This window comes from Lichenostomus cassidix, chromosome 25, assembly GCF_008360975.1.
Source record: "Lichenostomus cassidix isolate B80296 chromosome 25, HeHo_3.0, whole genome shotgun sequence".
In the NCBI taxonomy this organism is placed as follows: Eukaryota; Metazoa; Chordata; class Aves; order Passeriformes; family Meliphagidae; genus Lichenostomus; species Lichenostomus cassidix.
The window spans coordinates 622,845-646,550 of NC_139505.1; the positions used below are offsets into that span (position 1 = coordinate 622,845).

The window sequence follows — 23,706 nt, forward strand, 5'->3', positions numbered from 1 at the left end:
CTCCTTCCCAAAGGAAACGGATCTGCCTGGATAATGTTTCCCAACCTGATCACCAGGAATGCTGCTCATTTTGCTCAGGACTTTCTCCCTAGGAAGGCAATCCCGCTATTTCTCCTCTGCCTTTTTCCACTGTGCTCCCTGCCTTCCTGCCCCCCAAAAGCAGGGATGCTCACCTTGTTTCTACATGGATGGTAACCCCATCTCTCCACTTGCTTTGCAGGGGCAATGCTTGGGGGAGACCTGAACAACACGAATGGAGCCTGCCCGAGCCCCGTGGGTAAGTGAGGAGCCCTTCAGCCCCATGCCCTTGGCTCCATGGGATACTCCTGCCCTCAGTTTCCCCGCACATCCCAAAAGGTTTTGTTTTGCTGTTCAGCACTGCTGGTCCCTAGGGAAGCGCTGGGGAAGATTTTGCTGCTCTTGGCAATGGGAGGGGTTGGCATATGGTGCTCCAGGCCAGCACCTTTGTTGGGGGTGCTGGTTTCAGTGAAGATCCCAGTGACCGAGGAGTGTCCATCTACCTTGGATCTCGGGGAGAGCTGTAGATCAGGGAGGTGACCCCTGAAGACCAGGATTTGGGCAGCTCTGGGTTTAGCTCCCGGTGCTGCAGCAGGTCCTTCCCCAACATCAGGTGATCAATTAACATTCAGTTCCTCCTCGCACTTGGGCCCTATAAAGGAACTTTACTGCAAGGAAAAAAGCTCATTAAGGTCCCTTTCCACTGCAAGATTTTTGGTGCTAATGAGGTTCAGGCCTTGTGGCTCAGCTCCTCAGCTGTAAAATGCACTAATAACATCTCCATCCCCACATCTGCCTCTGCCATCTGCAGGCTGAGGATGTTGGGCCACTACTGGTGTGGGCACAGCCCAAAAACCAGCAATGGCCCTGGGTCCTGCTGGGAAGCAGCTGCTGCTGTTGGCACTGGGCTTGGCAGCGGTCCTGGGCTTGGCAGGGTGGATGCCATCCGTCCCAGGGCAAAGGCAGCCTTGCTCCAGGAGCCTTGAGTTCTCGCCCCTTCTGGGCCTTTTTGTGGCGGGTGTCCAGCCGACAGCACGGAAGAGGAGTGTGAAATTCCACGTTGCCCCAGTTAAAAACAAAGTGGAGCCAGGTCCCACTGGTTGCGCGGGTGGGGTTGTTTCAGTTGCAGTTCTGTAGCACTGTGGCCAGCCGACCACGTCCCCTGCACTCTGGCCACTCCCAGGAATAGCCATTTCCCTGTGCTGGGCAGCAGCCATGCCAGTGCCAGAGAGATTTCTTTGCAGAGCAAACCCTGCCAGGACAGTTTGTGGAGCTGTGTCTGCCCAGGGTCTCGCAGCGCCCAACACGGAGCTTTGCTGATCCTTGAGGGCAGAAGGAAGGGGCCGTTGTGCCGTGGCCCCCAGGCACCTTTGCAGCCCCTGCTCCCCCCCAGCCGCCCCCATGTCAGCTGTCGGGAGCAGCCGTGGTGGGTGCGGAGCTTGGCAGGCCCTGTGAATGTCAGCATTGACGTCACCGAAGCATTCCCTGCGTTCCTGCCACCACTGCAGGAAACGGGCATGAGGAGCAGGGAGAGCCTGGCTGTGGCCAGCCCCAGACCCCTGCTGTCCCCAGACCCCCTCCCTCCCTCCCTGGGGCTCCCGCATGGCTGCAGGAAGGGACTATGGCTATGGCACTGCGCTTGCAGCTTTCAGATACCTGGTACATCTCTTCATCCTCCTCCTCCTCCTCCTCCTCCTCCTCCTCCTCCTCCTCCTCCTCCTCCTCCTCCTCCTTCTCCTTCCTTGCAGTCTCTGCAGCACTGAGTGATCACCTGCTGCCTCTGAGTCATCAGCTGCGGGTGCCTCTGGCCGGATCCTGCAGCGATGTCGCTGTGTCCCTGCATCCTGCCCACGCTCTGTGGCATGTGCCACCTTTGGTATGCAGCACCCGGTCCACCCCGCCTGGCCTTTGAGAGGATGCTGAGCCCTGGTTGTCCCAGCTCAAATTCACACCAGGGTGGTGCAAAGGCAGCCCAGAGTGCTCCACTTCTAGATTCTTTTTTTTGGTGGGGGCCCTTGGTTGGGAAATCCTGGTGGGAGAGTAGTCCTTCTCTCTCTGGCTTTTGGGGATGGCCGGATCCAGGCTGGGTGAACACAGCAATGACAGTGCCCAAGGCCACCTATCTGTGGGGGTGAGTGGCATCACTGGAACCCAACCAGCTCTCATCCAGCACAAGGACCACCCCAATCCATACCCCAGGTGATGCACAGATAACATGGTGTGCCTCAAACAGGGAGTCACCATGAGAGCCCTGTGTGCATCCATGCCGGTGCTGCCTTGGGAAGGAGAATATCAAAGGGTTTAACATTTCTTGTGGCTTTTCCATGGCCACCAGCACTGTGAGTAGCCAAGGTCACCTGGGGAATTTCTGCATCTTCGTTGTTAATAAATCTAAAAGCCAGGGGCCTTGTGAGCAGGATTCCAGTAGCTCACAGTGCACACAGGTACCAGGGCCTGATGCACCACGCATATGCCTCATGCATGGCTGCTCACGGTGATTTGGGGTTGGGAGGACACCTTGCTGGGGACAGAAAAGCTGGTCCTCCCCCTCCATCAGGGACATGGATACCAGAGTTGCCAGCCTGCAGCAGCCTGGCCACCATGGGTGTCCCTGATGGCAGCTTCCAGGCACCCACTGGGGCAGCACCTCCCATCCCTGGTGCCATGCGTGGGATCAGATCTGCATCTCCCAGGGAGTATGGCCATCCCCTGTGCCCAGTTCAGCCCATCACCGCTATGTCCAGCCCGGGACAGCTCTGGAGAGGTAGCGGCTGCCGCTTGGCCCCCACATGCTGCGGCTGCGGCATCACTGCCACCAGCCGCCTGCTGAAATGCAGATGCAGCGCAATGGTAGATGTGATTAATAATGCAATCAGCGACCTATTTTTCCCGGTCTAACGTGCAATGAATATGAGGGCTGAATCCTGGTGATTGCTAAACGCCTTTCTATCTTTGGGGCCTATTCATGAAAAAAAAAACAACCCTCATCAGAGCAGTAATCTGATCCAATTTATTCCTTTCCTGATGTTCATCAAATCTTTTCCTTTTTAATTTTTTTTCTTCCTTTCCTTTCTTCTTTTTTTTCCCCTCTCTTTGCACATAAAATCCTTAAGTGGGGCAGCAGGAGGAGAAGGAGGGAACCTCAGATCTTCAAAGGGGCAGTGGAAGCAGTGAACTGAGTCCTCACTCTGCCACAGCCCCTTTACACTGCTCCAGTATCATAAAGAGACCTTAAAAGTGAATGTACCAGTAATTACCCATCTTGGCAGGTCTGCAGTGCCCAGCCAAAGCACAGAAAGAGCCTGGCTACAGATCAGGCTCTGAGATTTACTGGGTGTTACTGCAGGAACAATGGGGAGTTCCTGCAGGTTGAGGAGCTGCCCTGAGTGCTGGGGGCTTGGGGCCACTACCTGTCCTGGCTTCACCCCGCAGGGTGAGCTTGTCTGGGTTCAGGAGGATTTTGGGGATCCTGGGGGGATGTGATGCTGCTCTTCCACAAGGGAGGAGCACTCACAGAGCCCCACTGCGGCACCGTTCACCATGCATGTGTTAACCACAGCTGTGCATTCCCCATTGCCATGTATTCACCACCATGCATTCACTGTTGCCGTGCATTCACCATCACCATGTGTTCACCACCATGCATTCACCATCATCGTGTATTCATCACTGTGCTTTCACCATCATTGTGTGTTCAGCACCATGCATTCACCACCGCCGTGCGTTCAGCTGTTGCCACGCCTTCACCTCCTTTCTCTCTGTCACCCATGTTCCTGCAGGAAATGGCTACGTGAGTGCCAGAGCCTCTCCGGGTCTCCTTCCCGTGTCCAATGGCAGCAGCCTGGGCAAGATCATCCCGGCCAAGTCCCCACCGCCGCCCTCGCACAGCACGCAGCTCGCTGCCAACAGCCGCAAGCCAGACCTGCGCGTGATCACCTCACAGAGTGGGAAGGGGCTGATGCATCACCTGGTGAGTGCCTTCAGGTCTGCTGGGACACCAGGTGGGCATGGGTCCCCTGGCAGAGGACAAGCCACGGGGGGACTTGGTGCTGGAGCAGATGCAGTGCAGGCACTTGTTCCATGCTGTAGTGGTGGGGGTTGGCTGGAGCCATGCTGGAGGGGAGATCCAAGGAGGAAGGCTTGGATTCCTGCCTGCACCTTCCTGGATGGTGCAAACCCTGCGCCAGGCACTACTGTAACCTATACGTACCCCATGGAGGCGAGGGCGCGGTGCTGGCGAGCGCGGGCATGGTGGGGATGGGGTGCTTGAGTTAACAGTGCCTCTCGGTTCTCTCCCTGTTCTCCCACGGACAGACTGAGGACCACTTGGCTCTGGTGAGTTCCCTGCTGAGTGTGCATGGCGGTGTGGTGGGACGTGGGCCCCACGTTTGTCCCCTTGGTCCTGCCCTGGCTTGGTGAGGCACGGGGCACGCAGAGGAGGTGGACACAGGCTCCTTTGCCCTCTGTTGGAAGTGCAAAGGGATGTAGGCACCAGTGTTACAGCCAATCCTGCTGCAGAAAATCAATCCCAAGAAAAACATGCTTTTAGGAAAATCAGGATCCCTATGGAAAAGAAGGAGCTGACATGAGCTGCAAAGTGCTTGTTTCTCCACCAAGGCCAAAATTGCTGTGTTGGTCCCCCTGGGGAGGTCAGGCAGGGTCCCTCTGGGGGCTGTGGAGCTGGGCTGGGCACTGCCACTGCCCTAGACCTGTCTCTGGGCTTCGCTGGAGCCACCACAGCTACAGCACGGGAAGACCTGGCCCATTGCCAGCACATGAGCGACAGGGAGTAAATTGGGCTCTTCCCATATTAAGGATATTATTTAAAGCCTGTGTAAGTCCACTGGCTGGCTAGTGCACTCCCTAAACCTCCCCTGTGCACGGGGCAGTTTTCCGTGTTATTTTTATGGCTTTTTTTCCTCTCCCTGCCAGCAAAGTGAATGCCACCTTGTTTGTGGCAATGATTCACTCTGCTCCGTTGCTATTCTGGTGCAGGGCAGATGGGCGACAGGTCAGCGCAGCAAGGGAAGGGCAAGAGCTGCTGCGGGATGCAGGTCACATAGCCAGGGAAAAGCTCTCCAAAAACATAGGAGTAAGCCAATCCCTCTGGCAGCCTGCAAGGAGACACTCCTGGCCAAGGCAAGGATGGGCTAGAGCTTTGGCAGACATGAAGTCTGCTGCTCTTCATGTCCCCAAACCCTTGCTTAGTGGCCCCCTACCGGTATCTCCCTGCCTCAGTTTCCCCATCTGTGGCGGGAGAGCAGTCACTCCCCAACTCCCCATCTGCTCATTCCTGATCCCACTGCCCAGGGCATTCCCTGGCTACACACCAGAGCAGCATTAGGTAAAAATCCACTGGGGTGGCATTTGCAGTTTTAATTGTTGATATGAGTTAACCTGGTGGGTTTTTTGCCTGAAGGGAAAAATACCCTCGCTCCAGCTGAGGTGGCAGCAGGAGGGTGGAGGGTGACAAAATGTGGGCAGGGTGGCACAGGGACCTTTGTCACAGCTGGATCAGGAAGGGGACTGCAGAGTGTTGTCCCTGCAGATCCCTTCTCCCTAGTGCAGATGCCCCCCTGCTCTGCTAACCTTCTCCCCAGATTTGCTCCCTCCATATTGCTCAACCTACACACCAGATCCTCTCTCCAAATGGCAGCTCCCACTTCTTTCCAGGCGGCAGCAGGATGAGTCAGCAGCCCCTCCGCTGCATCCCCACTGCCCGCAGCCCCAGCCCTGCCACCCCCGGTGCTGCTCCTGCGGTTCTGAGCATGCTCTACTCCCTCTGAACCCTCAGAGGGTCCCTCCATTTCTCTCCACACTCCCAATGTGCCAGGGGGAGCAGGGTCTGTTCACTGGATCCATTCCCTGGGAGCATGCTGCATGGTGTGTTACCAACCGGAATGGCACTTTTCACCTGGAGTGTTGTGTGTGGGCACGGGGTGTGAGTGGCACAGCGTGGGGGGCAGCTTGCACACCTCCTCCCTGCATGGATTGGGGTGAAAATTGGGATGCTTCCCCCGGTGCAGCAGGGGCTGATATCCCCACACTGGTGGAGATAAAGCGAGTTCCTGGGGCTGGTACACCCTGCCCAGCCGGTGTCCCCCCAGCCCTGCCCTCTGACATGGCCACACTCATTCCTGTGCCTCTGCTCTCCTGGGAAAGCCACAGAGCACTGGAGAGAGTGGCAGAAGGGATGGGGCTGTGCAGGCTGCATCCCACTGGGCTGGCTCAGTGCCTGGTGCAGACAGGAAAGGGACAGGGTTGGGTCTTGCATACTGTGAAGACTTTTCTTGCTGTGTCCTTAACCCATGGCGATGGGCATGGCTGAGGGTGGCTGAGCAGGATGTGTGCCAGGAAAACACGCTCCTGCAGCCCCCCACAGCTTTAGCAATTAGAGCCCTGGTAATCACCTTCTCCGGGCCACAGGAGGGACCTGTGGGCTGGGCAGTGTGGGCGCAGGGTGAGAAAATCCCACACAGCCAGGTGCTGTCACCCTCCAGAGGTGGCCAGGGCAGGGTTTTAGCCTCCAGCCTTGTCCCAGGAGACTCTCCATGGTTTTGGGGAAGCATTGCACAGTCCATGCCCAGCCCTGCAAGGCCCTCGGTGCTGCAGGAAGGCTGCTCACTATGGCCCAGCCAGCCTTGTGCCGGGCGTGATTTAAGCTGGGCACTGCCTCAGTCTTCACAGGGTGACGTGTGCTGGGTTGCTTCGGATTAGAGTCAAGCCTCTTGAGTCTGATTTAAATCAGATCAGCAGAGACAGCCCAGATTATCTACCTTGTAAACAGGGTTGAATCTGACCTGTAGATCCGCCCACATAACTGCCTGGAAAACCATGGGGGGAGGTTGGCGTGCACTGGTCCAAGGACGGAAGTTTTCCACAGTGGACCTGCTAATGCCTGAGTCACCCAAACCTCGTGAGGGCACCGAGCCGGCAGGTTGCCCTGGACTTCAAGTTTAGGGATGCCAGAGTCCCTTTAAAATCTTGAGGCCGATGCTCAGCATCCTCAGCTTCCCTTGAGGCAGGGCCTTGTTCTTGGCCACCAGAGCTGCAAGGAGGAGGATGTGTTGGCTCTGTGCTGCCTCAGCTGGTCTGGGTTTGCTTCGATCCCTTTGTCACTCTTTAGAAGCTCAGCAAGTCTCATGTGCAGCCTCTGGAAAACAGTGAGGAACTGTCTGAGGCATCCTGCTGATACTCCCCCTCCATGCACACAGGGACATGGCTGGTCCTGGTGGGTGAAGCCCAGCCCTGGGCAGGAAGGGGACTCAAGGCCGTGACCTGCAGATGAGTGTCACAAGGTCCAGAGTGTCAGTAGCTGGTGTGGTTTGTACTTTGCTTTTTTGCAGTGTGGAATGGCCAGAGGATCAAACCTGCTTTTCCCACTGTCTCCATGCTCTGTCCTGGTGCATGCCCAGGGGGTTTTGGGGGTCCACAACTCACAAGAATGACTGAGTCCAACCATCTTGGCTTTAACTCCCTCCTTGTTTGCTCCCACAGCAAAACACACAGCGGTTGGGTGTCTCCCAAGCAACTCACTCTCTGACCACACCAGTTGTTTCCGTGGCGACTCCGAGTTTGCTGACGCAGGGGCTGCCCTTTTCGGCCATGCCCACAGCGTACAACACAGGTAAGACACGGCCAGGGCAGAGCTCTCGGGTGGCTCAATTAACATGAGAGGGAAATGTGCTGCTGCAGGCACGTGCCTGGTGCTCCCTTGAGCAGCTGCAGTGGTGCTTGTGGAACTAACCACTGCAAGACATGGTTGAGTCCAAGGGTTCCACAGGATTAAAATCAAGGGGAAAGTCATTATACAAATGCTGAGAACTCATTGTCGTAGCCAGAAGGGCTGTGAGAGCTGATGTAGCCCATTGCACTGTGCAAGTGGATGATAATTACAGCTACACCCATCCCCTGGTTCTTGAGAGCTCAGGGGGATGTCATAATAGGGGCTTAATGGCACCAAGTGTAGGTCCGCAAATGTTTGGGAAGAATGCAAACCAGCCTGCTCATAGGCACATCTGATTTGGGCCAGTGGATTGAAACCAGCCCGAGGCGACAGTGACAGCACACTTGCCCAAGGAGAGGTTGTTCATCTGCCACCTGTCAGATCACCAAGATTTTGAGGACTTGCTGTCTGCCTGTGTAACTTGCTCTGTCTCAGAGAAAAGTTTGCAAAAATGTAAAAAGCTGCTTGTCTGGAAGAACCCGGAACAGGCATGATGGGAACTCCCTCTCCTAATTAGTAGGTGTAGCCCTGAAGATGCCGGTCCTGTGTGATGAGGCTCCTCTCCCTGCGTGGCCATGCGGTTCGCTGGCCAGGCTGGACACAGCCAGCATCCCCAAAATAGGTCTTAATTGAGCCCTATGCTGCTGCTCAGGGCGGAGGGGCATAAATTTCAGCTCTCTGTAGTTATTTTTTCTCACAGCTGACCGTGGGTAGAGCTGTATTCCTGCCCAAGTGCCAGCAGTGTCTGTGCTGAGGTGTTTGCTGTGGGAGCGAGCATGGGGGGCATCGCTGTAGGATGCAAACTCTGAACCCAGGGTGTTGCCTCTTGTTCTACCAGTGCTGCCCTGATAATTGGTTGGGAATTGTCTTGATTTGTGAAGGGTCTGGAGCACAAGGAAGTGGGGGGGCTCAGCCAGAAGAAAAGGAGGCTGAGGGGGACCTTCTCACTCTCCACAACTGCCTGACAGGAGGTTGCAGCCAGGTGGGGATCAGGCTTTGCTTCCAGATAACAAGGGGCAGGACAAGAGGAAATGGCCCCAAGTTGTGCCAGGGGAGGTTTAGGTTGGATATTAGGGAAAATTTCTTTGTCGAAAAGATGTTCAGGCTTTGGAACAGACAGTCCAGGGCAGTGGTGGTGTCACCATATCTGGAGGCATTTAACAGACATGTGGCTGTGACACCTGGGGACGTGGGTTGGTGGTGGCCTTGGCAGTGCTGGGGGAACAGTTGGACTCGATGATCTCGGATGGCCTTTCCAACCTAAATAATTCCATGATTCTGTGATGCTGCAGAGATGATCATTGCATAGGTGGTTGAGGGGTGCAGATGCCCTGAGCAACCTCCCAGCCTGGAGCATTGCTGCGTGTTCCTCCCAGGACTCACCTGTTAATTGGGTGGGTATTGTCTGGATTTCAGGCTGGTGCAGTTGTGCAGAGCTGCCCTCTGGCCAGGGCTGTGTGCCCTTTCCTGTGCCAGCTCTGCCTCTGGATTCAGTCAAACCTCGCCATTCCCAGCTCTGTGATCTGGGGCAGCTTCAGCTCAAGCCCTGTTGGGGGCTGCGGGGGTGGGTGTTAGGAGCTCCCAAACCAGAATAGCCGGTGCAGGGGGTGGAGGACAGTGTGGAGCAGGGAACTCAGTGCCAGGATATTGGGTGGGGTGTGCCGGGGATCCGCCGGTGGCGTTGGCAGCAGTTCAGCACCGGCACAGCCACCTCTGTGTGTGCTGCTGGGGTGGGGACAGCTGAAACCATGAGACACCTGAAATTAGAGAGAGAAAGAGGGGAGGGAGAGGGTGTGAGGAGGGTTTGATGAGTGTCTGTGTCAGGGGCTGACATGGCTAACCAAGGTTTGAAGTGGCACTTTCTTCCCTGGCTTTCTCCACTAGCATTCCCAGCTTTTGTAAAATTCCGCCCTGGTATGAGGTGCTCCACCGCGATTTTTGATGCTCCCGAGGTTCTGCATGGGAATGGCAGTGCCCTGCAAGTGTGGGGGGGTACGGGGGTGTGGGGGGCTCGTGATGGGGGGACGGACACTGTGACAACTGCGTGTCCCCACGGCAGGCGGGGAGCGCCCCCTGCTGCCATGCAGGACACTGCACTCATGGGGCTGTCCCAGGCATGGGTGGGGCTGTTCCAGGCATGGGTGGGGCTGTCCCAGGTACGCCCCAGGCACAGGTGGAGGTGCCCCAGGCACGGGTGGGGATGTGCCAAGTACAGTTGGATGTCAGGATTGGCTGCCCCAGGAGGGGAGGAAGTGTGTCTGTGCAGTGTACATCTGGCTGGAGGTGGTTCTGGAGGTGTCTTATATGCTCATGGCCCTTCCTGGGGGCAGCCAGACACAGCTGCATCGTGCGGTTGCCCTGGCCAGTGTTGTCCCTGGGGAACAGTGGCACTGGTGGGTGTTGTGGGGTGTGGAGGATGGAGGTCCTGCCAGCAGTTCATGTCTTGAGGGTGGAAGATAACTGGATTACTACGAGGAGGAAATTGTTTACACTGAGGGTGGTGAGGTGCTGGCACAGGTTGCGCAGAGAATCTGTGGCTGCCCCATCCCTGGAAGTGTCCAAGGCTAGGTTGGATGGGGCTTGGAGCAACCTGGAATAGTGGAGAGTGTTCCCTGCATGTTGGACTAGATGGCCTTTAAATGTCCCTTCTCTGGCACTTTGTTGATGTGGTGGTGTATGGTCGTAGGTTGGACTGGATCTCAGAGGTCTTTTCCAACCTAATTGATTCTGGATTCCAACTCAAGCCATTCCATGGTCCCAAGAGCTGTGGCCTATGGCCAGAGTCTCTGTGCCACTCGCAGCATGAGCCGATCAGCCATACATTGTGTGCTTGTGTCTCCTGTGGGTCTCCATCCTCTCTCAGTGCTCAAGGGCTCTGTGGGCACAGGTTTGACATTGAAATGACTGCAGGGCTCCTTCCCTTCCAGATTATCAGCTGACGAGTGCTGAGCTGTCCTCACTGCCGGCATTCAGCTCACCTGGAGGGCTGTCCCTTGGCAACATCTCTGCCTGGCAGCAGCAGCAGCAGCAGCAACAGCAGCAGCAACAGCAACAACAGCAGCAACAGCAGCAACAGCAACAACAGCAACAGCAGCAGCAACAGCAGCAGCCGCAGCAGCAGCCGCAGCAGCAGCACCTGGTCCCGGTGTCACTAGGAAACTTAATGTAAGTGACATGGCTGCTGGGGCCACTCAGCCAAGGTTGTAAAAGCAAAGAGGGAAATGGGGAATTCCTCTGAGGTGCCAAACCTTCAGAGCCCCATCTGTGACTCCTCCCTGGGTTCTCTGGACTGCCAGTATCAGGCCCCGGTGTGTCCACACTGTGTTCCTGGGGAGCAGGAGCTGTGTGCCCACCCTCAGCTGCAGGAGGGCCCAGCCCAGCCAGCTTGTGAAATTTGGGGCATCCAGTCCCTGTCGCTATAGGAGTGACCCAGAGTCCCTGACTGAGATCAGGGTGGCCGCGCATTTGGGGATGATCCGAGAGCCTCGTCCTGCTGCTTGTCTACAGTGGGATTGATGCCTGCACTCACCTAGAGGGAGCTGAGCACCAGCCAGAGGCAGTGTTAGATGGGATGGACATTACAGGATAAGGTGTCTGGAATTGTGCCCTGCTGGTATAGGAAGAAGGTGGCTTTTAGTATTGCAAATAGATTGCTTTCCTCCAGGGCAGAAAATACAAGCACTTGCATCTTGGACCATATTTTCTGGAGTGGATCTGCTTTTAGTCTGGAATAAAGCATCCACACACAGAATTACTCAGTCAAAATTAAGATTTGAGCAATGTGCTTATGATCACATGACAAAGAGAGGCAGGAATTGAATTGGAGAGGGAGGATCAGCGACTTTGCCCCAGCCACTGTGTCAGAGATTCTGACATTTCCAGCATGAAGCGCTGGATGGATGGATGGATGGATGGGCAGACGGAACAGGCTTTTGTGTAGGGAGTTCAGTGCATTTCCTCACTGCCTGGCCCATGTTTTCCAGGCAGGGCAGGCAGCAGCTTCCTCAGCAGCTTCCTGGACCTCCTGCACCAGTGCGGCCATAGGATGTGTGGAAAGCCTGGATGAAATTTTGTGTTGTAGTAGAGGTTGAGGAGGTTCCCAGTTTTGAGCAAAACCACCTGGCTGAGCCCTGTGCCTTGTCTGTGCAGCGCACGGTGATGCTGGGACAGAGCTGCAGGGACACCCATGGGATGGGAGTGTCACAGCTTGTCCCGCTTCTCCATGCGTTTGGGTCACTGCTGTGGGATAGTGGGTGGGATTGGGGCTGGATCACAGGATGCTGGGGAAGGAGGGATGCCGCCCACAGGGTCTAATCCCAGTTCGGCAGTGATGCCTCCTGCACAGATAATGAATTCTGGAGTCTGATTCTGAAGTCATAATTCTAATTATGAATACAGATTAATAATCTAATCTAGGTTTATAATTGTGGGTTTATTTGGCAATGGTGTGTGCGGGTTCTGGATTCTGTGGACTGAAGGGTAAAAGGCTGTCAAAAAGATAATAATGAAAGATTTCCCATTATCTCCTTCTCCTTCTTCTTCTTCTTCTTCTTCTCCTTCTCCTTCTCCTTCTCCTTCTCCTTCTCCTTCTCCTTCTCCTTCTCCTTCTCCTTCTCCTTCTCCTTCTCCTTCTCCTTCTCCTTTTCTCCTTCTCCTTCTGTTTCTCTCTCTCCTTCTCCTTCTCCTTCTCCTTTTCTCCTTCTCCTTCTCTTTCTCCTCCTTGTCCTCCTCCTCCACTTCCAACCTCTTCCCCCCACCCAGACAAGGGAGTCACTTGTCCCACACCACCACTTTGACTGTCAACACCAACCCCAACATCAGCATCAAGTCGGAGCCCGTCTCGCCCAACCGGGAGAGGAACACTGCCACCCCACTCAGCACCTTCCCCCACCAGCCCCGGCATGAGCCCACCGGCCGCTCACCTGTTGACAGCCTCAGCAGCAACACCAGCTCCTACGAAGGCAGCAGCGAGCGGGATGATCCCGCCCGCCCTGATTTTGGCTCATCCCTGGGCCTCCTGCGACCCACCAGCGAGCCCGAGGGGGAGAGCCCCTCCGTAAAGCGCATGCGGTTGGATACCTGGGTCACATAACGGGTCCCCACTGTCCCTGGGAGCGCCACTGGCTCCAGCGGGGCCACGGGGAGGGGGTGGGAGGGATGGGGGGGCACGGGGGCAAAACGGGTGATAGGGATGGGCCGGGGTGGGGGGAAATTATCATAAACTGCCTGAGAAATAGCTTTAGGATTTTGTAGGCATTCATTCTAGCGCAGCAGGCGATGCAAGCAGTACATACGGCGCTCCTCAGCCGCGGCCGCGGGCTCGGGAACGGCCGGGTGCGTGGGAATGGGGGATTGGAATGGAATATCTGTGTCCTCACCAAAAACAGCAGCCCCTGGCAATGCTCCCCGCGGGCGGGCGGGCCAGGCACTCGGTGCCCACTGGCTGGTGAGACCCCCTGGGAAGTGGGACTGTATCCCTAAGGTAGAGCGCCTGCAGCAGGATGGGCTCCGGAGGGAGATGGGGCACAGAGCACTCCCAAATGCACCTTCCTCGCCATTCCCGGGTGTTCCTGGGTCCTTGTGCAGGGAAGGGCAGCTCAGATGTGATCCAGCTCTCCAGAAGCTTGAAGGGCTTTGGTAGGCACTGGTTTTCCTAAACCAGCTGCGAAGGGAGGCGGAGGGCGACTTGGAGAGCCTGGCTTTGATGTGAAACAGGATGCAGCCGCATCCACAGCCTGCTTGAGGGTCCTGAATCCTGGATCAGGGGAGTAAGAGGCAGATTTTTAAGGCTTAATCCCATTTGCATGCTGCAGACAGCATCCTTCCTCCCAGAGCAGGGAACTCCACTATTTCTGACCAGGGTCAGTGGAACATGAGTTCCTGTTCCGCAGGAAAGCCTTGCCTCCACCTGGGCACAGTGGAGAGGGGATGTGTTAGTGCTGTGTTTCAAAGTGAATTGTGGATTTTAGCAAAAACATCCATAAAAGCATTTTAAAAATGCATTCCCATTCCACATGGGCCAAAGCTTTAAATCAGGAAAATGGTAAGAAACAATTTTTTTTACTGAGGGTTGCAACTGAAGTAATGATCCTAATGAGATTTTGCCTGAAGGTTTGTAGGCCTCAAAAGATGAGGGTGAGCTGTGTGGAAAATCTGCTTGTGTCTTGAGCAGTGGTTTAGTGGAAGGAAAAAGGAAAAACCAAGGAATTTCCTTATGTTGCCTCTTGCTCTGGCAGCTCCCCAGGGATGGGTGTCAGCGCCCTGATCCCAAAATGCATCAGCCTGCTCATGGCTGGAGGATTTGGAGGAGAATGGACCATTCCGGGCTGGCACAGCCATTAGGGATGGGCTTTCTCCCTGCAGGCGCTCTCCTCAGGAATGCCGGTCCCCTGTCTCCTTCCCAGCCTGCCGCCCTGTCACCCTGTGCAGGGACACCCCAGCCCCACTCACCCCTGGGCTCGCGGTCCCAAACTGGCACAAAACCTGCCCAGAAGCCACCTGTGGCAGCTAGAGCCCTGCTGGCCTCGGGAAGCTGTGGAGGAGCTGGGAGCTGCCTTGGGTTCGGCTCCACCCCGAGGTGGAGCAAAGGGACAGCAGCTGAGTCACGGTGGGATTTATGCCCCTCCTGGATCCCTCTGCCAGGTGTCAGCAGCCAGCTCAGCCTTGGAATGAGGCGGATGGCATAAAAATGGCCCAGGATTAGGGCAAACCAGAAGTAGATTTATGGGGTTTTATAAACTTTTCCCAAGCAAGCATTTATCACAAAGTTTCTAATTGGAAAAACAAGACAAAAAGAAGCTGATGATTGTTGTGAAAAGAACAAGGGAGGCCTAAAGGGAGTGGCTGGAGGAGGAGAGGAAATCCGTCAAAAACTGGGTGAAAATTAGCTGTTTGTGTGTGGAGACCTGGGGGATGGATCAGGGTGGTGGATGCTCAGTGGCGCCAGGGTTCTGCGTAGCAGCTCCTCACCAACATCCCTGCCTGTGGAACAAGGCGTGGATGTTGCCAGATAAAACCCCCCTCCCAACCTTGAAATACCAAATTGCTGCCACAAAGGCTTTTCCAAACGACAGTTTTATTCTCTTTCAATGATAAACTTGGAATTCCCTCTCCTGTTCCCATGCTCCAGAAAGGCCTCAGGCAGGCAAGGGGAGCCCCGCGGTGCTGGGGAGGACCCCTGGCAGGTTTTGTGCAGTTAAAGCCCCGCTGTCTCCCTTCCCTGAGCCAAACCCAGCAGGTACCACCGTGTGCCAGGGACACACTCGGGTCTCACCTCCAGAATGCCAGCACGGCATTGGTGGCAGAAGCGGATCTCCCTTCCTCCATCTCTGTTTGTCCTTTGGGAAGCGGGAGAGATGCTGCGGACAGTGGTCTTTCTTGCCCACGCTGACGCCCCGACCTGGCGATGCCGGATGTACCGGACGCGCACCTGAGCTCTTTGCACGGCCTTGCTTTGGAAATTAGGCGGGATAACGACGTCTCATCGCTCTCATTTTGTATTTTATTTTTGTTTTTCTTCACGAAAAGAAACTCAACCCAACTAACCGGGCTCTGCCCCACTGGGAGTGGCATGGCGGGAGGGCCCAGCAGAGCGGCTTGCTCCAGAGACCCTGGCGAGGAGACGGCAGCAGAGACCGCCGCAGCACAATGCCGTCGGTGCAGAGCAACCCCGAGGGGGAAAAAGAAAAAAAACATTTTTGCTCATTAACTTCATGCCCTGACTCCCAAATTCACATCTCTGCCTGGAAGCTGAGAGCCTGGAAAAACACAAAATCCAAGACACAAACACTCTGGGTTATGTAGATGCAGGTTTAGATCTGCCTGGCGGGGAAGGCGCCAGTGGTTCGGTGCTGTTCCAGGCCGTGCAGAGCAGATCCACAGCAGTGCGGCCGCGGGACTCGACGATCCCCTGGGCTGCTGCCACGGGCAAGTATGGCTCGTGGGGAGGTGGGGATGCCCCGGGTCGGACATGGCGTTGGCTTCACGTTGCGGTGAAAGGGGTTTGGGGGCTGTTTGTCGGGGTCTTTATTTTGTTGGGGGCTTGGGGTTATTTTATTATTATATTCGTTTTCTTTTTTTTTTTTTCTGGATCATTATCCTTTATTTCCCCCCAGACTGTAGTATCTGATAAACTCCTCCTAATTTTCAAAAGACAACGAGAAGAATGACAATCTAAGAAACCAACACCCTCCTTTGTGCTTCTATAAATATGTTTCTGATCTAATTTTATTTCTTGTGCTCATCTGTACTGTTGACAGTTACAATTGTGTATAATTTTTTTTTAATTTGGAATTTTTGCGTTGTATAGGGTTTAGTTTTAAAATATATATATATTTTCCATTTTTTAAAAAGGGGTGTTGCAAAAAAAAATTGCACGATTTAAATGACAATAGTTAAAATGCTGCAGTTTTTAGAGATGTGGAAGCAAAATGGAGCTTATTTATTCTCAAAGGCTATAAAGGTGTAAAATGCATGAAGAAAAAAACATTTACAAAAAAAAAAAAAGACAAAAAAAGTGTAACCTGAACAAAGTGTAGCGTTAAAGATTTTAAAGGATGACAACAACAAGAAAAAAAGAAAAAAACCAACAAAAAAACAGCTAATATATTGTGTTTGGGCTAGTTTGCTTTTGTTTTTAATTGTTCCTTTTTTGGAGAATGAAATACAATTGTGTATATTTTCATATAAGAAGTATGCACTGAGATGTTTCCAAACTGATATATTCCTTTCTAAACGTGTGGTTACTTACCAAAGTCTGTTTCTGATCTTTACCTTCTAAACTCTCTGTGGATCCTCCAGCCCGCCCGATGCCGCGGCCACCGCAGGTAAGCCAGGCTGGGGGCAGTGGCGTGGCTCCCTCCCCTCCCTGCGCCGGGTGGCCGAGCTGGGGAGCTGGCCGATGCCACCCTTGTGGGGGGCTGTGACCCCCATCCCGGGAAGGCTGGTCTTTCCCAGGGCTTGGCAGAGCTGGTTTTTGGGGTGTTTGTGCCGGCAGCGGGGGCTGGCTGGTGTGGGACGATGCCGGGGAGCAGCGTTGTGGGGGCAGAGGCAGAGTGAGGAGTTGATCCACGTGTGGGGGGCATGGAGTGGGTGAGGGCTCTGCCACCAGCGTGTGTCAGGATGGCCGAGGTTTGGTGCAGAGGAGGAGGAGGGTGGAAGGAGGTCACAGTGTGGCTCAGGTGACACTGCTGCCGGCAGCTGTAGGAGCAAGGATGGGGTGGGAAGTCACCTGCCCACGCCTGGAGGAGATCTGGGGACACAGGAGGACCCTAAATGATGGTTAGAACCTAAAATGCTGGGAAGGGCTGCCGGGGCACAGTGAGGATGGTGATGGATCGATGGGGATGGTCTCACCTGCTCTGGGGGATGTCGAGGTGATCAGCTGGGGTCGAGAGTGAGGGGACAGGGTGACCCTCTGCTCACAGGGTTGTTTTGTGGGGTAGCAAAGATCCAGGCTGTGCTGGATGTTCGGATGAGGGGGTTGGTGCTGCGGGGAGTCCGGCAGCAGGTTGTGGTTTTGTGAGGGTTTCTGAGCCCCGTGGGGGCTGCGATTGTAGCAGGGAGTCCCTCAGGGTCCCTTAGGGAAGGGGATTGTTGCTGTCGTGTGTTTGAGGCCACTGCCAGGGTTGGCGTCTGAGGGCAGTGGAAGTGTTAAATCTAGAGCTGGTGGCAATAGGCCACGTGTGGGTCTGGGGGAAAGTGGGGTGAAGAGGAAGAACATGTTTCCTTTTCCTTCCCCCTTTTTCACTTCCCTTTTCCTCCCCAGAATAAACTCAGCAAACCAGGGAAAAAGCAAATTTACAAGGAAACCAACCTTTTCCTTGAAAATTCTTCCTCCTCCACTTTTTTCCCCCCATGTGTTGCTCAGCTGGGGGATTCCCCCCAACACTTTGGGTGGAAATTGGGAAGTTTGTCACCAGTTCTGGGGAAAAGGCTGTGAACTGCTGCTGCCAACCCAGAGCTCGGCTGGGGGTGAGGAGCACTTGGTTCTTTTGGGGTCCCTTCCACGCATCTAGGGAGAGCATCTATCAGGTGGGGAAGGAGCTGGTGGCATCTTCCCAGCCACACCTTGGCTGTGCCATCCTGGCTGCCACATCCTGCCTCCCACCCCTCCAGCTGAGGTCACAATTTGGTGACGTTTTGGGGATTTTCACCACCCAAAGTGGCAAATATTTATCCCCATCCACCTCTCCCCGGACTGTGGGAGAGTCTCTAACAGGGGGCTTCAGCCAAAGGTTTGCTCTGGTTTCTCTTTCCCGTATTTATCCTTTTATTCCACCTTCCCCTCTGCCTTTCTTTTCTCTTTCTTTTATTCTTTTCCACAAAAAAACTCAAGACCCATAAACCAAGTATTATGTTTCGCTACCTCCATCCATCACCCTTCCTTGTCCAATGCAGGAAGCCATGCTTGGGATGTAAGAGGGCCTTTCCCCCTTTATTTTTCCCTTTTCCCCGGCGATTTTATCTCCCCTCTGTCCCTCTGCCCCTCCTTTCTCTGGTCTCTCACCTGTAATATTTTACCTGGCTACTGTAACTGTAAATAGCGAGTTTCAATCTGTTAGCAATGGTAACAGTACAGAAAACTGGTTTTGGGGTTTTTTTTGTTGTATTGATATGAAATGAGATTATATTTTTGTCAGAGTATATTGTAATAATACTGACTTTGGACATGGCCAAGTTGTACAGCGATTTCTTGTTTAACCCTCTTGGCTCTTCCTGTGCACCCCCTCCCCAGGCCTCCCTGCTCCCCAAATTTCCATGTCCCAGACCCTGCCAGGCTCCTGGACAGGAGCAGCCACTTGGCAATGGCTTCGCACCAGGACTGCTTTTCCACAGGGTTCCCAACACGCTGGAGTGTCCCCCATGGGTCTGGAGAGATCAAAGACACCCAGGAGGGTCTTAAGGAGCCTTGGACCAGGGAGCGCCATGGTGTGCAGGGATGCTGTGGATCCCTGCTACACTCCTGTAAGGAATCGGGGACCTTGGAGCAGTGGACAGGGTTGTTCCAGCTCCCCTCTCCTCCCTGGTGCGTGGAAACCCTGTTACTTTCCCGTTCATTCCTCCCGAGCTCCGTTCTCTGGAGCGATGGCTGTTTGGAATGTGCTTTACTTAAGCCAGAAGAGGGTGGTGTGGCTCTGGCTGCGCCAGGATCATCACCAAACAGGCTGGGATGGTTTTCTGTGAACTGAGGATTTTAGAGTATCCCCAGCCCTATCGTCACTGGGTGGGGTTGGGCTGCTGCCCCCCTCCCCCCCCCCCACCCACCACAGGCCACAGGGAACCCCCGGCATGGTGCTGGGGACAGTGAGGGATTTCTTCACTTCAGATAAGTTTTCAGAGAGGGATTTTCGTACTGGTGCCACTGACATGTAGAGACTGCCCAGCTCCTCACTCTGCAGTTGTGACCCCTCCACAGAGCCATAGGAACGTCCTTTCCCCAGGGAAGCACACTCTCGTGGGACAGTGCTGAGATGTCCCTGAGGGCTCTAAGCATCTGCAAGACCAAGGGGTGAAGCAGCCCACCTTGGGCCATGATTCCCCTCCTCCCCATGGCTCTTTCCAAGCATTTGCAGGCAAATAGGATGCTGAAGAGGTGGGGACCATCGTGGCCATGCTGCTGCTCCCACTCCGTGTCCCTCAAGGTCTCTGGGTTGGGTCCTTGCTCTACCCCATCCCCTTTGCCCCCCTGGCTCCCCTTAGCTCAGTTAAGCAGATAGGTGTTAGCAAACTCTGGGGTGTCTGCAACAACCTTTGTAAAATAGAATAGACCCTTTAAATGATACACTAAAAGAAAAAAAATCCATAAATCTGCCTCCCCCCTGCCCCGTCAGCTTCTCTGTGTGATGGTTCGTTGGATGTCCCCGCTCAGCCCGTCTGTACTGGCACAGGCAGCTCTGCATCCTCCCCCCAGGGTGCTGCACAGGTAGAAACAAAACAGGACGTGCACTTCCCCCGAGGAGTTTTATTTATTGTTTTGAGAAGCAATTTAAAAGGAAAAAAAAAAGATAAATTGTGTATCTATAATATATATATATATATATTTTTAACCTCTTTTTTTTTCCTGATGTTCTTCCACCCGTGTGTGCGTGTGTGTGTGTGTGCGCGAGTCAAGGGATTCGGCGCCCGTGGGTGGCAGGTCGGGGCAGCCGTGGGACAGTCGTGGGACAGCCATGGCACAGCCACGCTCATCCCACAGCTGGGGCACAGGGACCTGGGTGTTCCCTTCCCCATGTCCAGCTCTCCGGGACAATATGAACCCAGTAGCAGCAGTGGGAGGGGAGAGAGAATTTATGCCGAGAACTTGTAATGTTTTAACCAGGATCTTTGACTAATTCCATCTTTCTCTGGAGTGTTTGCACCCTCGGGGTCTGGCCTGACTGAGAACCTCCCACGCCCTGGGGACGCCATTCCCCCTTCCTGTCCCCATTCCCTCCCGTCCTTGCTCCCTTGACAATCAGTGGCTCCTTCCCAGGGACTGCAGCACGTGGTTGAGACGTCTATTTCGTTTTTTCAATATTCCTTTTTTTGTGCTGTATGGTGATGCGTTATTGTATATTCCACAATAAGAAAAATATATAAAAAAATGATAATAATAATAATTACCATGAGAAATTCTTATGAGTTTTGTTTGGAAACTCTTTCACTATATTTGTTGTAAAGAGGTTTACTATTAAAAAGAAAAAAAAAATACACGTTTCTGATAATTTTCCATGCCTCTGGCTCTTTCTTTCCTGCTCTTCACATGGCAGGGTGCAGCAGGCTGTCACTCCGGGCTTCAGCTCCAGGTCCTGGTAAGGTGGGGATGCTCTGGTGCCAGTGGCTGCAGGTGACACTGCTGTCCCCACTCCCACATGGGCAGGAGCTCACCCGGGTGCACAGCAGTGACCTGGTAATGGGACACACCTGGAGCAGCCGCAGGGATGCAGGAGCAGGAGTGACCCCACTGTCCTGCTCAGGTGTTCCCAGTCTCATGTCCCTGGCCTGTGTCCACAAGGGATCCAGCTGGGCTGAGAAGCAGGACACCCCTGGCTGGGTGGAGAGGCTGCCCTGAGGCAGTGATGGCTGTCCTGGGATGTTCTCAGATGTCCTGGGATGCCCTTGGCTTCTCTGGGACGCTCTTGGTGGAGATGGTGATTCCCACCACCCAGTTTCCCTGCAGTCCTTGGGCTGGGATGGACACCCCAAGACACCCCAAAACACCCCAGGATACCCCAAGATACCCCAAGATACCCCATGCCGTGGCTCCCACGGGTCCTCACAGGCTCCTTACAGGTCTCATGCCTAAAGAGAACCACATGGGCTTGATTTTAGACCTGGGCCTCTCTCCAGCTGAAGGTGAATTTCTGTGGGGCTTCCAGTGAGGGTGTCAGGTAAGTGTGACCTGAGGCTGTGCCTTTGGTGTAGGGTCCCTGTTGCACAGCCTGTCTGGGTACCTCTGGATTCAGGACGTGCGTGGGATTGTTGTGATGCTGATACCTGCAGGAAGGACAGCAATGCCTGTGTCTTGGGACCTTCACCTTGAGTCCTGGATTCAATTTTGGGTGCCTTATGACAAGACATTGAAGGGCTGGAGCATGTCCAGAGAAGGGAATGGAGCTGAGGAAGCAGCTGGAGCACCAGAACCAGCTGAGAGCTGGGGGGGCTCATCCTGGAGAAAAGGAGCTTCAGGAGGGACCTTCTGGCTCTGCACAACTTCCTGACAGGAGGGTGCAGCCAGGTGGAGTCAGGCTCTGCTCCCAGAGACCAAGGGACAGGACCATAGCAAATGGCCTCAAGTTGAACTAGAGGAGTTTTAGGTTGGATATTGGCAAAATTCCTTCATGGAGAGGATGGACAGGCACTGGCACAGAATTCCCAGTGCCATGGTGGTGTCAGCATTCCTGAAGGGATTTACCAGATGTGTGGATGTGGCACCTGGGGACTTGTGCTGGTGGTGACCTTGGCTGGGGGAGCAGTTGGACTCGACCTCAGAGGCCTCTTCCAGCCTTAAGTATTCCATGGTTCTATGATTTCAACTAAACCAGGCTAAGAGGTGACTCCCAGCAAAAGTAACTTTTTCACCCCAAAACTGATGCGGGACAAGGGGAGATCCCCTTCCCCACCATCCCCCGTAAGGTTCAGCCCCAACGCTTTATTTCCTTTAATGCTCTCAAAGCCAAGTTACTCCCCATGTCGGTCTGGGCTCGGCCGAGCGCGGCGTGGGCTGGGGGGAGGGCGCGATTCGCCGTAGCGGCCGCCAGGTGGCGGCAGAGCGCAGCCCACCGCGGTCCTGATTGACAGCTGTCAATCACCGCGGCCGGGGTGGCTGGAAATGGGGGTTCGAAGCGGTGCGAAGCTTTGGGCCATCCCGGGGATGCGCTGGGCTTGGGCCCTAGTGGGCTCTCTCCATTGTCCATTGTTTCATGTGCTGCGTGGCTGGGGAGTTCCTCAGTCTGGAATGAATTCCTTGGGAAAGACTAAAACCGCAGAGATGTGCCTTGACATGAACCAACCACGTGCACTGGCAGTCCAGAAAGCCAACGCTGTGCTGGGCACATCCCCAGCAGCATGGGCAGCAGGTGAGGGGGGAATTCTGCCCCTCTGCTCTGCTCTGCTCAGACCCTGCAGAGCTGCCTCCAGCTCTGGGCCCCCAGCACAGGAAGGACCAGGAGCTGCTGAAGTGAGTCCAGAGGAGGCGACGGAGAAGTTCTGAGAGCTGCAGCCCCTCTGCTCTGGAGACAGGCCGGGAGTGTTCAGCTTGGAGAAGAGAAGGCTCTGGGGAGCCTTAGAGCCCCTTCCAGGGCCGAAAGGGGCTCTGGAATTCAGACAAGGGCCTGAAGTTACAGGATAAGGGGGAATGGCTTCCCACTGCCAGAGGGTAGGGTTAGATGGGATATTGGAATTCTTGACTGTGAGGATGGTGAGGCCCTGGCACAGGTTGCTCAGAGAAGCTTTGGCTGCCCCTGGATCCCTGGAAGTGTTCAAGGCCAGGTTAGACAGGGCTTGGAGCATCCTGTCTAACCTGGAAAGTCTCCCTGCCCATGACAGGGGGGTGGGACAAGATGAGTTATGTTCCCTCACAACCCAAACCATCCCGTGACTCTTTGCTGTCTGAGACAATGACAACAGCTTGCAAGATTTCCAACCTGTGCAAGTGAGGCAAGGACCTGGACCATCCCTGTCTTCCTTTACGAGGCTGGATTTGAGAAGCCACAGGGTTGCCAGCACTGCCTGAGATGAGTTTCCCAGTGGTTTGAAGAGTGGGATCAAAGCCATCTATCTCTGAGGGGCTTCTCCTTGCAGGGCTTTGTATCTACGTGCTCTGTTTGCTGAATGCTGCCAGCCACCCCCAAAATATCCCACAAAACATTGTTGTGGAAAACACCATTTCACACAATCTGCTTTTTCCCAGGAGCAGGCTGGGAGATGCGGGAGCCAAACCCCTTGGACAAAGCTCTTGCTCTTCTCTGGCCAGCCGGAGCCGGGGATGGCAACTGAGGGTTTATCAAAAGGCACTTTCGGGAATGGGGGATAATTCCGTTTGTCTCACACTCCCTTTGTGCCGGAGATGCTCTCTGGCTGTACTGGGAAGTGGCTCTGCTCGCCAGGGATGTGGCAGCCAACATAAGAGGGAGGAAAGAAAGAGAAACTCTTGCCTTGCTCGCTCAGCTGGCAGCCTGGGAAGGACCTGGAGTTTTTCTCTTCTGTATTTCCAAGTTTCAGTAACAGAGGAGGGTGGAAGCTGAAGTTTGATTACTCCCTACGGTGACCCTTGGTTAGAGCCTCTTCCAGCTCCAGGTCTAACCACTCCCTGTGGCCAGAAACTATTCTCTGTGTGGTCAAAGAAAAGTAGAAGAATAGAAGAGTAGTAAAAGAACAGTGAAAGAGTAGTAAAAGAACAGTGAAAGAGTAGTAAAAGAATAGTAATAGAATAAAGCCCATGTTTATGATATTTCTTATTTTTTCTGATATGGTCTCAGCTC

General features: G+C 54.4%; 1 protein-coding gene across 7 annotated transcripts in view; it reads left to right on the plus strand.

Moving 5' to 3' along the window:
- MEF2D (myocyte enhancer factor 2D) overlaps positions 1 to 20,451 on the plus strand; it is an 82,600-nt gene extending 62,149 nt beyond the window's left edge. For 6 of the 7 annotated variants that reach the window (XM_085082705.1, XM_085082700.1, XM_085082701.1 and 3 more), the window contains 6 exons: positions 221 to 277; positions 3,798 to 3,988; positions 4,333 to 4,353; positions 7,516 to 7,645; positions 10,672 to 10,909; positions 12,506 to 20,451. In XM_085082705.1, coding sequence (XP_084938831.1) covers positions 221 to 277; positions 3,798 to 3,988; positions 4,333 to 4,353; positions 7,516 to 7,645; positions 10,672 to 10,909; positions 12,506 to 12,836 — 968 coding nt within the window. In that variant the 3' untranslated portion in view covers positions 12,837 to 20,451. The remainder of the gene's footprint in view (positions 1 to 220; positions 278 to 3,797; positions 3,989 to 4,332; positions 4,354 to 7,515; positions 7,646 to 10,671; positions 10,910 to 12,505) is intronic. The other variant, XM_085082706.1, reaches the window with a different exon arrangement.
- The last annotated feature ends 3,255 nt before the right edge of the window (positions 20,452 to 23,706 follow it).